The sequence below is a fragment of the Crassostrea angulata genome, chromosome 10 (genome assembly GCF_025612915.1).
Source record: "Crassostrea angulata isolate pt1a10 chromosome 10, ASM2561291v2, whole genome shotgun sequence".
Lineage (NCBI taxonomy): Eukaryota > Metazoa > Mollusca > Bivalvia > Ostreida > Ostreidae > Magallana > Magallana angulata.
Window position 1 is genome coordinate 26,443,724 of NC_069120.1, and position 16,349 is coordinate 26,460,072.

General features: G+C 31.2%; 1 protein-coding gene across 1 annotated transcript; it reads right to left on the minus strand.

Moving 5' to 3' along the window:
* Positions 1-1,104: 1,104 nt before the first annotated feature.
* Positions 1,105-10,923, minus strand: LOC128167218 (fibrinogen-like protein A). The gene is made up of 6 exons (XM_052832798.1): positions 10,609-10,923; positions 10,258-10,339; positions 10,056-10,174; positions 7,282-7,378; positions 1,908-2,072; positions 1,105-1,402 (listed from the first exon to the last, which is right to left on the minus strand). The coding sequence occupies exons 1-6, from the start codon at positions 10,909-10,911 to the stop codon at positions 1,149-1,151; spliced, it is 1,020 nt and encodes a 339-aa protein (XP_052688758.1). The 5' UTR covers positions 10,912-10,923; the 3' UTR covers positions 1,105-1,148.
* Between the last annotated feature and the right edge of the window lie 5,426 nt (positions 10,924-16,349).

Below are 16,349 nucleotides of genomic sequence, written 5' to 3' on the forward strand. Positions count from 1 at the left end.
ACTACGATAATAAAAGATACTTCTGTATTAATTTCTATGCACAAATTCAACCCGCTATTGTGACCCCACTATTGACCTAGAATTATGATCAAAATCTACTCTACCTGAGGATGCTTCCATACAATTTTCAGCCTTTCTGGCTTAATGTTTTTAAGATTTAAGGTATATTTCTCTATTTATTCCTATATAAACATTCAATACATCATTTTGTTTCCCATCATTCCTCTGGGGATCAAGATTTGAATGAACTTAAATTTAAACTACCTTAGAATATTTCAACACATGCTTCAGGCTATATGGCCGAATGGATTTTAAGAAGAATCTTAATATTTTTCTCTATGTAGTTATATGTTAAAACTCAACCCATTATTGTTGTCTTATCTACCCTGGGAATCATGATTTCAAACAAACCTGAATTTACACTACCTGAAGAATCTTCAACACCAGTTTCAGCATGGCTGGCCAAATGGTGATTGAGGAGAAGATTGTTTTTTTAAATACCAACAAATCTTCAATAACTCTTAATTATTTTCTCTGAAAAAAACCCAGTATGACCCTTTATTTTACCAACATTTGATTTCTTTAAAGGTGCTGTGTGTCATATTTTGTTAAAATTGGCGTAGTGGTTTTGAAGAAGTCCATTATGTGAAAAGTTTAAATAAACAACGACAATGACAGACAAAGGACAAGGTTTGATCCGCAAAAATCAATCGAGCCCTTTTGCTGAGACGAGCTTAAACAAAATTAAAGGAAAGGGTAAATCGATGAAAAAAGGCGTTGTCGTCACTATTCTAATGTGAAAGGATATATTGGTCATGGTATTCATGCATTTTAAATAAATTAATCTCATTTCCCAATACAAAAAACTATACTTTTCCATAACTACAGATGTAACTCGCATACTCAAGATGAAACGAATTTACATAAACAGTACTTGTAAACAATAAATTTATCTTTAAAACGGGAATACAGACATTGCTCTGACAGAATTACTTTTTCACATCACAATTTTACTTGAAGCACGCTCATTTCTTAAATGAGGTACGAAGCAGATCGGTAACTTACAAGTACTTTTGAAAGAAAAATAATTATTCCCCTCAAAGTGCGTATCTACCATACTTCTCTCTTAGGATACACTGGAACCGATATCAGTATTCGTGTTTAATTTTCCTTCTCACCATCATCTGAGCTCTAACTAGAGAATGATCATAGTCACGCCAGTGAAACCAAATGATACCACCAGCACTATCAATTCCATATAGACCATTCAAGTTACTAAAATGACAGCTTTTGTGCCACCAGGCGCCCTTGAAGTTAAAAGCACAATTTGCCCCCGATTGTTCATCGTTGTCTCTGTCGTAAGTAGTGAACTTCATTCCGTTGTGATAGCCGAGACTGTCACCTGTTCAATAGTAATTATTAAATGAGACATATATTTAATGCTTCCAAAATGTCAAACACCGATTTGTTAGGCAGTTCTAAAATAACAAAGATGGGGACTTAATTTAATATATGAATTTTATTCATTCTCAGGCAGCAATGCTTGTCTTATATACATTGATTTGCAAATCATTTTTCAAAATAAAGGACAAGGTTGACGGTAAAAAACACAATCAAATAACAACAAAACTTAAGATGTCTAAAGATAGTATGTGTTTTTGAATATCAATAAATTTACATTAATGCATAAATCACTCTCCCGATATACCAGTGTTTCAGTTTTATGTAAGATTATGTAAACACACATTTTGAAAAGAATGAAAAGAAAGAGAAATGTATGGCTGGGTTTTGTTGTTATTTTCTGTATCGTTGTCCGCTCATTATTTTTATAAATGCAATCATTTTGATACGTGTTCTTTGTGATATTCAAAGTTGGAAGTTTATTCTTTACGTATCCTAGTACATACTTGCGTTTCCGTAGAACCCCGATACTTCTAACAGATAGGATGTAGAGGGTCCTCCAATCATGAAGTTCGTGTAGGCGGCATACGCCCATTCTCCAGCCTGATCCTCCAAGTCAACTCTAAGTTCGTAATCTCCAGATTTTACAATTTCGTGAAGGTAGTAATTTCCTGAAAGATTGGTGTGTTATTTACTTAAGCACTGAATGCTGACTTTTTGATGTCAAGTTCTTTATTCCAAGAGACAAATGTATCATAGGTTATACATATGAACATATACATATTAAATAAACAGTAAGAAAAACAAAGTGTACATAATCAATTTGGATAATTCACATGGAGAGTTCGTTGCTTGTTTGCATAATATAAATATTTACCTAAATTACACAGTTCGTTAGTATTAGAGGTAGATAATAACTGTATAACTTTATAGACACTTGGTTTTCGGGAGTAGTATTTTTTAATATACTTATCTCTTAAACTACAAAGTGATGGACAAATAAGTAAAAAATGGAACTCATCTTCAATTACATTTAAGTTGCAAGATTCACATTTTCGACAATCACGTGTTAAATTATCATACCTTCCTGTTTCAATCTTTAAGTCATGTGAGGACAACCGTAAGCGTGTAATTAATTTACGATATTTTACATGAATTGGTTTCTTTAGGTAAACTTGTAAACAAAAATGATCAACAACATGTTTATATAATATACATTTTGATGCATTGCTTATATCGTTAACAACTTTTTGTTTAAAGACATCACACATTCTATTAAATATAATATCTAAAATAACAGACTCTTTCATAGTACTTTGATATAAATCGGCTAAGCCTAAGATGGACAATTCTTTCCTAATATTTGAAATCCATATGTCATTATTTTTCACCATGTCTTCGTAGCATGCTTTTAAAATACAGTTTTTACTGTTTCTTAATTTAAACCAGTATTTAAAAATTTTTTGTTTCCTGAAAATCTCTAATGGAAATCTACCTACTTCATAATAAACTGCACTGTTGCATGTATTTTTTCTGACACCCAAAATCTTCTTACAAAAATTTATATGGACTTTTTCTACATCTTGACCTTTATGGAATCCCCAAATTTCAGCACCATAACTAAGTACACTTTTTACATAAGTATCAAAAACATTCAATTGAGTTTCAACATTAAAATTCAAATCTTTCATTTTACTAGATATGCTGAACATTGCTTTATTTGCCTGTGCTGCACAGTGCTTTTGTGTAGATAAAAATTTACCATTTTAGTTAAACAACATACCAAGATAGTTAAATTGATTCACTAATTCTACGTATTTGGTATTGTATTCCCATTTTTCATTATCTTTAACACATTTTCCGTTTCTAAAAATTACAATTTTGGTTTTTTGTACATTAACAGATAAGTTGTCGTCGGAACTTAACACACTAGGCCGTGCAGACAAATTAATTACCACGCGTTAGCGCGTTATTCAATTTGTCTGCCAAGCTGTTGTGTTATTGGACGGTCGACATTTAAAAATAAGCGCAGCGCCGACGAGCGAAGCGACCTCAAAGAACCAGTACGCGCGGGGAAAAGAACGAGCTAAACCTACAAATTTATCAGGAGAATGTTTTTGTCTTCGTCCCATAATGCTCTCTAACGTTTTTTCTCGTAGTGCTATGCCATAAATGGCTAACATTTAACTCGTAATTTACGGTGCCGTGAGGTTTGTATACACGTTTTAAGTACCACACAAGCTTTGTTCAGACCCAAGCCATTTTTTTTACATGTTTCGATCCCGTCGTATTTAGTTTAGATTCGTAAACAAATGATTCTAGATGTTTACGTATGACGTCACAAAGTCTCGCACTATATTTCCCGCGATAGTTTAGAGGTGGATCAAACATATATGATATGTAATATGCGTGTTCCTACTAGCAATTTAAGTATAGACTGCGATACCTGCCTCAGATGATGTTTTTATTTATTTATTTTTTATTTTGGGTTTTTCCAGAATTTTACGTTTGAAGCCCTATATCTAGAATTTGATATCACCGACCCCCATGTTTTATTATGTCAAAATGATACTGAATACATATTTAGGCAAACTGGATAAATGTTATGAAATTCTTCATACATGTATTCAAAAAGTTTATATTCCAAATCGAATGTAACAATTAAAGATATTGTCTATTTAAAGTGCAAAAAGGTAATTCTTCTATTCAGTGTGACCATTGTGCATAATTGAAAATAATATTTGAGGAAATAAGTTTGTCCAATTAAAAATACTGACAACAAATCCTGATCAGACTAAAATTGCGTTTTAAGTGCAAAAAGGTCAAGATGAATGGGTCATAATTGTGAGGGATAAATAATGACCCGCCATTTTCTTTGTATTTTTTAACTATGATTTGTTTACAGATTTCAATGAAATATTTCTCAAAATATTCTTGATATAACAACATTCATGAGTGGGATACCATAAAACGCGTGGTGACCTTTTCTTGTGCTCATACGCCGTGATCAGGTTTGGCGTGATTTAAAAATATTGAACATCACAGATTTCTAATGAAAACATAAGAGGAAATATGCATTGAGTATAAATATTATTCAATAGAAATTATGTGATATGTAATGATTGTAATAATTTTTTTGATTTAACATTGTATAATAGCGATTTAGTCATACATGTAGATGTATTTAACCAACATTATAAAATTCTCAAATCCAACCTGGTGAACATTTTTAATTTTCACACTTGAATAATTATCTATGATATGATAATTCAACAATTGGTCAGAGAAGGTTGATTATGTACATGTTCATGATTATGTACATAAGGATGATAATTCATAAAATTTACGCGGGGTGTTAAGGAAGCATATGGAATCTGAGTTACATGTAATTCCTTGAAATCACAAATCTTAGTTATTATGTACATATTCAAATATCTAAGCGATGAAACGTAGATCAAAAACAAATGAAAAATACTGAAGACAATTTTTTTCCAGAAATTAGTTTGTATTACGTAGATTTACACATTGATGACGTCATGACTAAAAGTTGAATGTCGTGTGAATTTTATCGGAAAGCATTGTAAACATATTCAAAATATAACTAATCTAAGAACTCTAATAAAGTATTGTGGTGTGATTTATTGAGAATTGAACATAAGAATACTGGGGGAGATGTTAGTTTTATCAATCATTCGCTAAAAGGTATGTAAATTTGCTTTTATTTCTCGGCCAGGCTTTCCTCTGTCGTTGTTTACGATATGAAAATCCGACTAGAACAACACTACCCCGTATATATTGAACTTGAAATTTTATACGTATCGTTAGTTTTATCAATGCTTAAATTGAAAAGTGCTGCTAGAATCCCATGTTGTGTGTTGTTTTGATGCAATTTGCCGTTTTCCGTGCAAACTATATAAAAGTTGGGAAGGTTTTACGAGAACCGGATAAATAACTTTTTAATAAGGAAAAACATAGGATTCTAGCAGCGGTTTTGATTAAACTGAGATGTTTTGCTTTCACTTGGTATGTTTATTTTATTTTTGAAACCGCGGGGTAGTGTTGTTCTATCTCATTTTATGTTAAGGAATATACGTAAGCTATTTATAGTTGTCACGTGATGTGGCAGTTATGTACTACCCGATTTTATTGCACTAACATCTATTTTAAAGGATAATACTAAGTTTTTGATCTTATTCAAAATAATTATTTAATTTCACTATTTTGAATATAACAGTCAAAATAAGACGCTAAATTACCCATATGCTTCCTTAACACCCCATCGTAGTTTATACTTGTTTTAATATATCAATAGTTTTTTAGTTAAACAAAAAAGTTGTTGAAATAAACAAGTGCACCATGATTTATAAATTAACTTATTTTGCATCTTAAACGTGTGAATGATAAGTAAATAATTCTATTTTCCTTTTAATTTTTTATAGTTTCTTTAATTTTTTTTTATAAAATTCATATGGGTATATCCCTCTAACTATTTATAGAATCGGTAGGACAACAAAGTAGTGCCTTTAAGCAAAAATAGTCCCTGTACTTGCAGAGTGTATATACATTTATTGGGACATTTTAAATCAGAATGCTTGAAACATGTCAGAAAAGAGGATTTGCAATTTTAAGAACAAGTGTCAAAATTGAATTATCATTTGAAAAAAAGAAATGAAATTGTTTGATGTACACCCTTTCCAAAATTGAGAAATTCCCTACTTTAACTTTCATTTCTAGAGTTTTTCAATACAGACGCATTTTGCCGGAAAACGAATCTGACTTCAAACAACGAAATTATAACAGGAAAGAGACAATTTGATGAACTTTTATTCAAGAGATCCCTTGTTGCTGAACGAAAATTAGGGCCGGAGCGATGAACCATAACGTTAACATTACCGCCTATGGAAAATGCATTAATGGACTATACCCATATATATTTATATGTATTACTACTGATTGAAACTTTTATCAATTGAGTTTTGTATGTAAAAATACAATTATTTGTTTTTACAGAGACGTCCTTGGCACTTAGCACCCCTACCTACTTAGCCAGCACATGTTTTCTTTACATTTTTCAAAATGTTGGCTTAGTGGGAAGACAAATCACCAGATTATTTATATTGGTATAACAACCAAAGGTACTGTGAGCTAGCTAAAATATAATATCCTAGCTAAGAAAATATAATAACTCAACTATCTCTCTATTGAAAAATAAAACTTTTCCTTATAGTGACCTTGGACTTGCCCATATGACATTGGGCTGAGATCTTTGGCAATAAGCAACCTTTGTGTGTATTGAGAACATCCAATGTTTCTCCAAAAGAAAGCTGTGGACCGGACTTGAGATGTGCAATTTTCCTTCCAGTGTCCTTAGATCTGACTAAAAAAACCGGGTCAAAATGATAACACCCTCAGGTCATAAGCAATTTTTTTTAGTGAAGAAAGAATTTCCAATATTTCACCATTAGAAAGATTTGGACCAGGCGAATAATTTGCACTATTCTTTATAGTGACCTTGAACTTGCCCAAATGACCTTGGATTAAAATCATAACACACCTTCATGTCATAGAGAATCTTTTAGTGAAGTTAGAACTTCCAATATTTCTCCAAAAGAAAGATGTTGACCGGACACGAATTTTTCACTTTTTATTCCAGTGACCTTGTACTTGCCCAAATGACGGGTCAAAATCATGACACTCTCTCAGGTCATAAGCAATCTTTGTATGAAGTAAGAACTTACATTGTTTTAACATAAGAAAGATATGGACCGGACACGATTGCACAGACAGAGGACAGACAGACTGACAAGGTGATTCCTACATGCTCCCCCAAGCTTTGTTTTTTTCGGGGGGGGGGGGGTATAGAATTATTTATATTGCTACCCATATAGAAATTGTTGGCCAGATCTCCAAACCCGTTCTCGTATTCAGTCCAGCCTCTGTAAAAATCTGTAGTCCCATCTACTCGACGCTGAAAGACCTGAAATTTAAAGAACAGAAAACTTAATGTTTTGAGTGCGTTCAAACAGATTTTGTCAAGATATTGAAATCTGCGCAAGATTTTAAAGGGATCTAGAATACAAAAATATTAGCGAGTTTTGCCCCCACAAAACGAATTTTATTTTTATAGGGAGATTTAATTCAGATTTAAGGTATCCGATCCATATTACAACCAAATTTTTCCAACCTTGAATATTCATCATGTATTTAATACTTTGATATTCATTTAAAGCATTTAAGAGTAGAAAAAGATTTACCGAGAGAAATTTTCAAAAATATTATTAACTAAGTAGTAATTTATTAATGAAGATTGCATTAAGGTCTATGGAGACAAGCACATTTTTTAAGATAAAAAAGTAATCACTAGGAATATTAAAAAATGCTTTGGTGTAAAGATGTATTTTATCAATAGAAATATAAAAACTATTGAAAATAAATTTTATACCGTGTAGACTTTTTTAGAATTAATTTTTATAGAATAACCGCAAAGGGGGACAACTCTTCAAAAAAAGGAAAAGGTCATTAATTAGGACACATTCCACACCTAAATAGGAACATTATGTTCAAGTATACTGAGTGTTACGCCCATACATATCTGTTATGCACCCAGATTCATTGAATCTGAGGCTATTATGGATCGGATACCTTAATTTGTTCACGCATAGGCTGATCGAGTAAGATGAACAGCATTTGAAAAAAAACGAGTTAAATAATTATCGAAATAATGCCCTTTCCACCACTCTTTATTGCTAGAAGATTTTTTATTAGACCCGATAGGCAGGGATTATTAAAGAAAACGCCTCTCCCATTGATTGGACTGTCTTCATTCCCTCGAATATTTTTTTTTTCAAATGTTTTAAAATGGTAAGTTCATTTGCGTTTGAGGGATATTTTCTACTTTTTGAACGCCATAAGTCAGAGTTTAAAAAAATATTTCAAATTAAAATGTTATTTTCTTACTGCACAATTGTCAAGCCTCATCAAAACACTTTTCACGTTTTTGAATACGTATAGAGAAAGTATTTGTGGTGTGCAAAAATTGATTTGATGTTTAAAATGCATATTTTATTTTGTAAAAAAGAAACTCCGTTCCATGATAAAATTTTCAAGGCACCTCATCCAACCCGCGAATGAAAAGCTTTAGCGCGCATTTGAAGACATCACTGGTGCGTTATGTCAGCTATAATTATAGTCTTCATATTTCTTTTATTCTTAATAGATTGATAGACATCATAATTTTTGTAAAACTTGTACATGTATACTTCTTTAAAACTGCAGATACAAAGTTTGAATTTATTCCAGTCAAATTCATAATTTTAGAACTTATTTTTAAAGAAAATTGATTAATTAACGCTTATAGAAAAATAGATTCCGATTCAGTCAATGATTTCCCTATAGCAGTCTAGATGAGTTTTGATTTTTTTAAAGAAAAATTTGTACAAAATATAGTGTACATGTTTATGTTTTCTAACGATCGAAAAGAGCATGGTGATCAATTTATTTCATGAATGATTAAGATAAACTTAATGAAACTAATGGGGAAATAGAAATAAAATTGAAACTGTGTTTGAATCAAACTATCCACTCATTTTCACTATTTGTAATCATTTACCAATAAGATATACTAGTTTTTTTAAGAGTAACTTATAAAATACTTCGGCATTTAAAAATACGTAGTTCTTATGTTCTTAATTTTAAATCAAATTTAGGGGGGAATGCTTATATAGAGACTCTTTATCAAAATTCTTTTAGGACGATGTGAATCAGAATGCATAGACTAAGGAAAATCAAAGTACTGGAGTACTGACGGGAGTTGATTTTATTGATTATTATGTATTTTAAAATCGATGACATATCTGATGATTCTATGCTTATTTAATCAAAGCAATATTAAACTCATGCTTAGGAAAATATACGACTACAAAAAATAAATTAATCGTTCCTACCATTAAAAATCTGACTATTTTCAAGGTATTTATAAATAAGTGTCCTAAAAACAACGTTTCTGAATACATAACATCCAATTTATAAATTATTTTCAAGTACTAAGTTTTGTCAACGGTTATGATTTGTGCTTAGGTCGAAACATCGTTCACTTCGGGTTTGCAAGAGTAAATTAATAGGAGAGTTGTTTAAAATCAACTCACAAAAATTCTAATTGGCAAATAATAATTTTGTAAAACAGTCTAAAATTGTTAGAGTAAAGATGGCAAAAAAGGATAAAAAACGTTAAAAAAAATAGTTCTGCATACAGAAAATTGTCAGTCAGAGAGGGTTCCGGTGAAGACTGTTTTTTGACATAAACAAGTTATTTCCTGTTTGCATGTACTTAATTCTTTGATGATTTAATGTTCGATGGTATAAAAAGTTCTTTCTTCTTTTAGCTATTTAGAAGTGAGCAATTGCGAATCGATTTTTTTACAGTGTTAAGTAAGATATAATAGGACAACTAGGCAAGTCGATATGAAGCCAAAAATAAAATGCATCTTCCTCTTTCTCTTATCTATTTTTTTCTTTACGAAGTTTTAAATGTTACATCAAACTTATTGAATTATTATGTCACATCATACAGGTTGGTGTATAAAAAGGGTTTTAGCTAGTATGCTAGGGACAGGAACAACTATTTCGATGTTCGTATGTTTAAATTTTGTACTTACTATCCAACCCCCGTTGTCTATTTCCATTTCGCACCACATCTCCTTTTTTACGCTGTTTGGGAACGTTTTATAAAAACTATATGAAGACGTATTTCGGTCAACTAAACGTCCGCTACAATCTAAAATAATAATAGTTAAATACTTTTTGAAACTTCAAATTGCTTGATAATATCTTACAATGCTTTAAATGTCATTAACATACCATATTTGTGGTTGCAGCGTTCATCTCCCATATTGGTTGGGCATCGGCAGGGAGATGTGAAGCCAACGTCGCACGTTTGTTTCTTCGGAGATCAGATAAAGATAAATATCGGTAAAAACAAAAATAAATTAATGCATAGATTATTAATAAAAAAAAATATAACTGAATAATTGTATAATACCTTTAAAGAGTAATAATTTTAAAAAGGCATTTTATTAAAGAATTTTTTTTGAAAATGTTCAATTTATACAACAATGCAATAATTTTATTGGTTAAATGATTTTCAGACATTATTATCGATTTTACCATTTTTCCGTATTTAGATAAGAAAAATCAAAGAATTTTTTTTACCAATTCATAACGTCTGCAAGCACCACTTTCAACACTGGCAGAGCTGGAAACATTGTTGTCATAGAAGTAACATGATGTCAAGCTACTATTCTTACATATGTCGAAAAAATAGCAGTTGTCTTCTTTTAAACACTTTGATGAACATTCCCTCATAGATTTATTGAAACTTTGATCGTTTACAAAGGACGTTTCTGGACTGTTTTGATAACCAATGAATTTAAAAAAGCCATGAAACTGTTCCTGTCCAAAGACCGTCACAAGACAGAGACAAAATAAAACAGAGATCCGAACAGCACCATTCATAGTGGAGAATTAAGAAACATGTATCATGTCATTGCATCAATCCTCAATGTTATTAGAAGTATTTTCGCTATATGTATCTATTTTGCTATAATCAATTTCTTAAATAGGCAACCATTCGTATTATGACTCCTCCTCCAGGAATAAATATAGAATCCATCGTTAAAAGTGTAGTAAAAGTAAAGACACAATAAAGATAAATGTTTAATAACGGATCAGACCGAAACTATACAGTATCGATCATCGTTGGTACTGCAAAAGAATGTTAAGTCAACCATATTTATAAAACAACCTGGAGCAGCCCAAATCTAAAAACTTTAACAACTTGACTGAATATCTATTTACTTATTCTGTAGCAAATGTCAATCAATTTGGAATTTTTTGAAAGTTATTTAATGACTATGTACATTATGGGTAAGCCCTTTATAAAACTTATTGCGATGAAGTTTATAATTTTTTATCCAGTCTTCTTAAAATTTCAATCAGCTTTTAAACAAACACTTTTTCTTACCCTACACATTCAAGCAACAAACAAATATAAGACGGTTTTGACTATATTTTATAATCAATGAAAGGGTCGGGAAACAATATTTCTTTTATAAATGTAAGATAGACATTTGGTGGTCGAAATTTATCTAAATGTTTCAAAGAGGATTTTATTATACAGAAATCAATCGTATTGGCGTAATATCCAAAGGGATTCAATTGCTTTTTTATTTAGAATCTTATCTCGATAACGGTATAAATGTCACCAACGATACGTATTTGAACTAAAGCATTCATCTCCCATACCGATGGGGCATTGGCAAGGAGAAGTTCATCCGCCAATCAAAGATGAGAATCAGCAACAAGCTAATAAATGAATATGAATATTATTTTAGTTGTGAAATGGTTTGTTCCATATCATTTATTGCTTACAAAACGAGAATTATTATACGTTCTCAAGAAAACAAAAAAGAGTACGTGTGATCCCTTCATCGAACGGGATCACTAATAAGTTCGAAGCGGATGTTACGCACACTTTCTGGTTTTGCGACACGTTTTTCAAATAAAATACAATACTGTATTGGCTAACTAAGACTTTTTTATTTTCCCAAGTATTGAAAGCGTTAAGTAAACATTGTCCTGAAATAAATTTAAAGAGCTGATGGAAGTTTTTCCGTGCGTCAAGTGTATGAGTATTAGGTTTGATTTACCCCATGCATAGTACCATATGTACATTGTCTGTGTCCAGTTAGGATCAATTTTGGTTATGCAATATTTCATGTTGTGAAAAGTTCATGAAAGCTGTTTGATATATGATACATTCTATTAAATACATTCAATTTGATGAAATGATAAACTTATATTACATGTAGTCCACTTTTTGTCAAATTCATGCATAATTTTCATAAATATTTCTTAACGATTTTTGAAAATATGAGCAAACTTTTGTAAGACTTTTTCAACATGTCTACATGGCATAGTTTTAAGCTGAAAATCTATCTTATTCACTAAATTTGATTTCTGATCATGTTTTCTACATGGTAAACAAGAGCTACAGAATATGTTCTAAAATAATACAAGTTATATGTATTTCTGCATGACAACGTCAGATCTACATTTATTTCAAACTTGTGAAATAATTTCATGATATCATAATGATGAGAAAATACTTACCGAATTTTTACTGAACTGAGTTTACTGAATAATACAAGTCACTAAAAACTAAACGGACAATCACTAGTTTGTCAATACATAAACTGGAAAACAGATGATTCAAAAAACAAGTAGATAGAGAGGGGGCAGTCCACTGAAGATAAAACGTACAGGGGCCTATGTAGACTGTTGCAAAAAAGTGAGATTTGTCATGTTCTACATCAATCATACAGAACTAATCGTGATTAAATTGATAAATTTCACTTTATTTGAAGGAGAGAATGTGTTTTTTCTTTTTAACAAAAAAATTGCAATTACAAGGTTCCATGAATAAATTTTTTATGTCTTTAAAGTTGCACAACAATTATATTTATAAATGTACATGTATTTCAACCACTAGTATTTATACCTCAAAAGAAATCAAAACAGGCACTGGGGCTATAAAACTTAGACGAGCTTACTATGATCTTTTCGGTGTTGATTAACATGAAATGATAACAATATATTCATACCCTGTGGTGTGGATCCTTTTAAAAATCACGTGCTATCATTAAATTATCACATTGTGCTTTCATAGTGCAACATGGTATATGTGACATATATCAGTATAAGTTTTTTTTATTTTCTTTCTCACCATCATCTTAGTTTTACCCAAAGGATGGTAAGAGCCCCGTCAGAAGTTCTATATGATACCACGGTCATCATTCGTTCCATATTGACCATTATGGTTACTATAGTGACATGCATTGTACCACTTCGCTCCAATGAAGGAAACGACACAATTTGACGGATTCAGATCGTTATCCTTGTCGTAAGTCGTGAACTCTATTCCGTTGTTATAGGCAAGACAATTAGCAATTGAAGTATAATGAAACGAAAATTACAGATTGCTTGTGCATGTCAAAATTCAACGTTTTTGAAAAAATTCACAATTGAAAACATAATTTAGTTTTTTTTCTTGTAAATAACTGAGCATACGTGGATTAAAGGCAACGGGATTAGTTATAAAAGGATCTTGATTATAAATCTATCCAGCCGTAAATTCTGTTATTTTCGATTCGTATCTTGTACACCAGATTAACCCTCTGCGTGCAAGAGATTTCAGTCCATATTAGGTCGTTTTAATATTAAGATAATATCTAGTCAAAAACGTGACATTCATCATTCTGTTGAGCGATCCATTTGGTAGGTCTCTATTTTGTAGACATTGTCGATGGCATAACACCATTATCTTTAGGATCACAGATAATCATCATTGACTCAAAGGTCCAGGCTTCGGGGCCACCAACGCTGAGATTTTCTCAAATTTTCCATCAATTTATCAATTGATATTATCTAAGTGATAAAATGCTTTCTTTGGTGATTCATGCAGGGTATAAAGGTAGCAGAAAAAATGCATACGTGTGTATTTCTTTTGCATTGATTTATAAACTTGCTATCGAAAAATATTCACAAAGGTATGTATAAATAATATATGTCTACATATGTATATACATAATTCCTGAAATAAACACATAATAAAATTTGATTTCACAAAAAAAAAAAAACAAAAAAACAAAAAAAAAACAATTAAAAAAGCCAAAAAAAACCAAACAAACAGACAACAAACAAAACAAAACAAATCAACCAAAATAAAACCAAAAAAGTTCAATTTATAATATTTAGAAAAATAACATATGCACAGACGGTTATTCTGGTGTAATTTTTTTGTAATTACTATGTTTATTCATCTCACACCACATCTTCTATTCATTATTGTTTGGAAACGTTTTATAAAATTTGTGTGCAGACGTATTCCTGTCTACCAAATTCCCACTACAATCTAAATATTTCGCCAAAAAAATAAAAAAAATATTGACAATTTAAATTCAGTGATAACATTATTCTTTAAAACTTTTGATTTACCATAGCTGCAGTTGCAGCGTTTATCTCCAGTATTGGTAGGACATCGGCAGGGAGATGTATATTTGGCGTCACATGTTTGTTTCTTCAAAAGAGGGAAAATATCATTTATATCATCAATATTTAAGCATTGAATTATTATTTATTTAAGGGTATAGTCTTAAATCTGCAGCGGTGCGTGCATACAAACAATCTAATTAAAATTAGACCTTTCATCTCGCTCTCTGTTATGTATGGTTACCGCTCGTGAAAGGATATAACGCAACCCCGCCGAGGTCACGTTCTTTCACGAGCGGTAACCATGCATAACAGAGAGCGAGATAAAAGGTCTAATTTTAATTAGATTGGCATACAAATTAACACTGTGCTGGATAATTATGCCATTGCCAAGGTGGCATTTTTGCACCCGCTTAAGATGCAGTTTCGGAAAAATCCATATACATATATACTAAATGATAGACCATTGTCTACAGAGCATATAACCACTTTTGTTTTTAGTGCGTTTCACCTGACAGGTGAGATATTTACCTTTAAAATTTAATATCCCATCGGGAAATGATAATTCCCATAGGATAATTGATTCTCCTACAGGAAATATTGACATTCCTATAGGATTTTTTAAAAAAAGTCCTATAGGAATTATATTTCCTATAGGAGAATGGTATTTCCTGTAGGAATTTGATTCAGATATGTAGTTTTTCTATAGGATATTACGTTTTCCTATCGGATTTTATCAAATTCTATCGGAATTGAAATTCCTATTGGTAATTCGATAGGAAATTTCAAATTACCTATAGAAATATTGTTTTTCCTATGGGAATTTTTTTTTCCTATAGGAACTTATTTTTGAAAGGTAAATATTTCACCTGACAGGTGAGATACAATGATAACAAAGGTAGTTGTTAACTCTTTAAACAATGATCTATCATATGGCATATTTGAATTTTTCGATATAATTATGCAGCCCCAACGGGTGCAAAAATGCCTTGGCACTGGCATAATTATTCGGCAAAGTGTTAATTGCGTTACACGTTATGAAACATTTTATGCACAGACCGCAGCAATTATGGGACTGTATTTTTCAACAAATAAAGATTTAATGCTTATATTAACATTTTAAAAAACTTCTTGTCTTGTCTGCAAATGTGATTTAAAGGGGCATGGTCACGATTTTGGTCAAAAATTTATTTTTTGATTGTGATGTTTACAATGCTTCAGTAAGTCATTTTTAATAGGCAACCAAAATTTGAGTGTCATTTGATGAGTTATAAGTGAGTTACAGAGCTTACAATTCTTCGCCATGTAAACAAAGCGTTTGTTTACATTTCGAATGTTGAGGTGAAAATTCCAGTTTAAGACCTAAAATAAATGTGTTAATCTTTAGAAAACGTTTATTTATGTTTTAAATGAATAATAAGATAGACGAACCAGCTTTAAAAATATTTTTTACTGGTATATTGAACCTATGTAAACAAAAACAGGGCACAAGCCTTGTTTACATGACGAAGAACTGTGAGCCCTCTATCTTGCTTAATACTCAACGACTGGCACCAAAATTTCATTTAATCATTAGAAATGCATTCCTAAAGCATTGCAAATAATAAAAACAGAAAATAAAATTGGACCAAAATCGTGACCATGCCCTTTAGACCTTAAAATTACTTTATTATCCTAGGTAAGTTCAAATTAATGGAAGAGCCGCTGTAGCACCCATATGCGTGAACTTTGATTTTCATACGTTTGTGACATCATGATAAAACTCATTATTTTAACTTTTTTACATAGTTGTTGACAAGTCAATTGTGTTTTAAAGTACTCTGTCTATTATGGTTCTAAATCTGCAAAAGCTATCTACATACTGTATATAAATAGCAAAACATGTTTGTACTAAAAAAATAAAT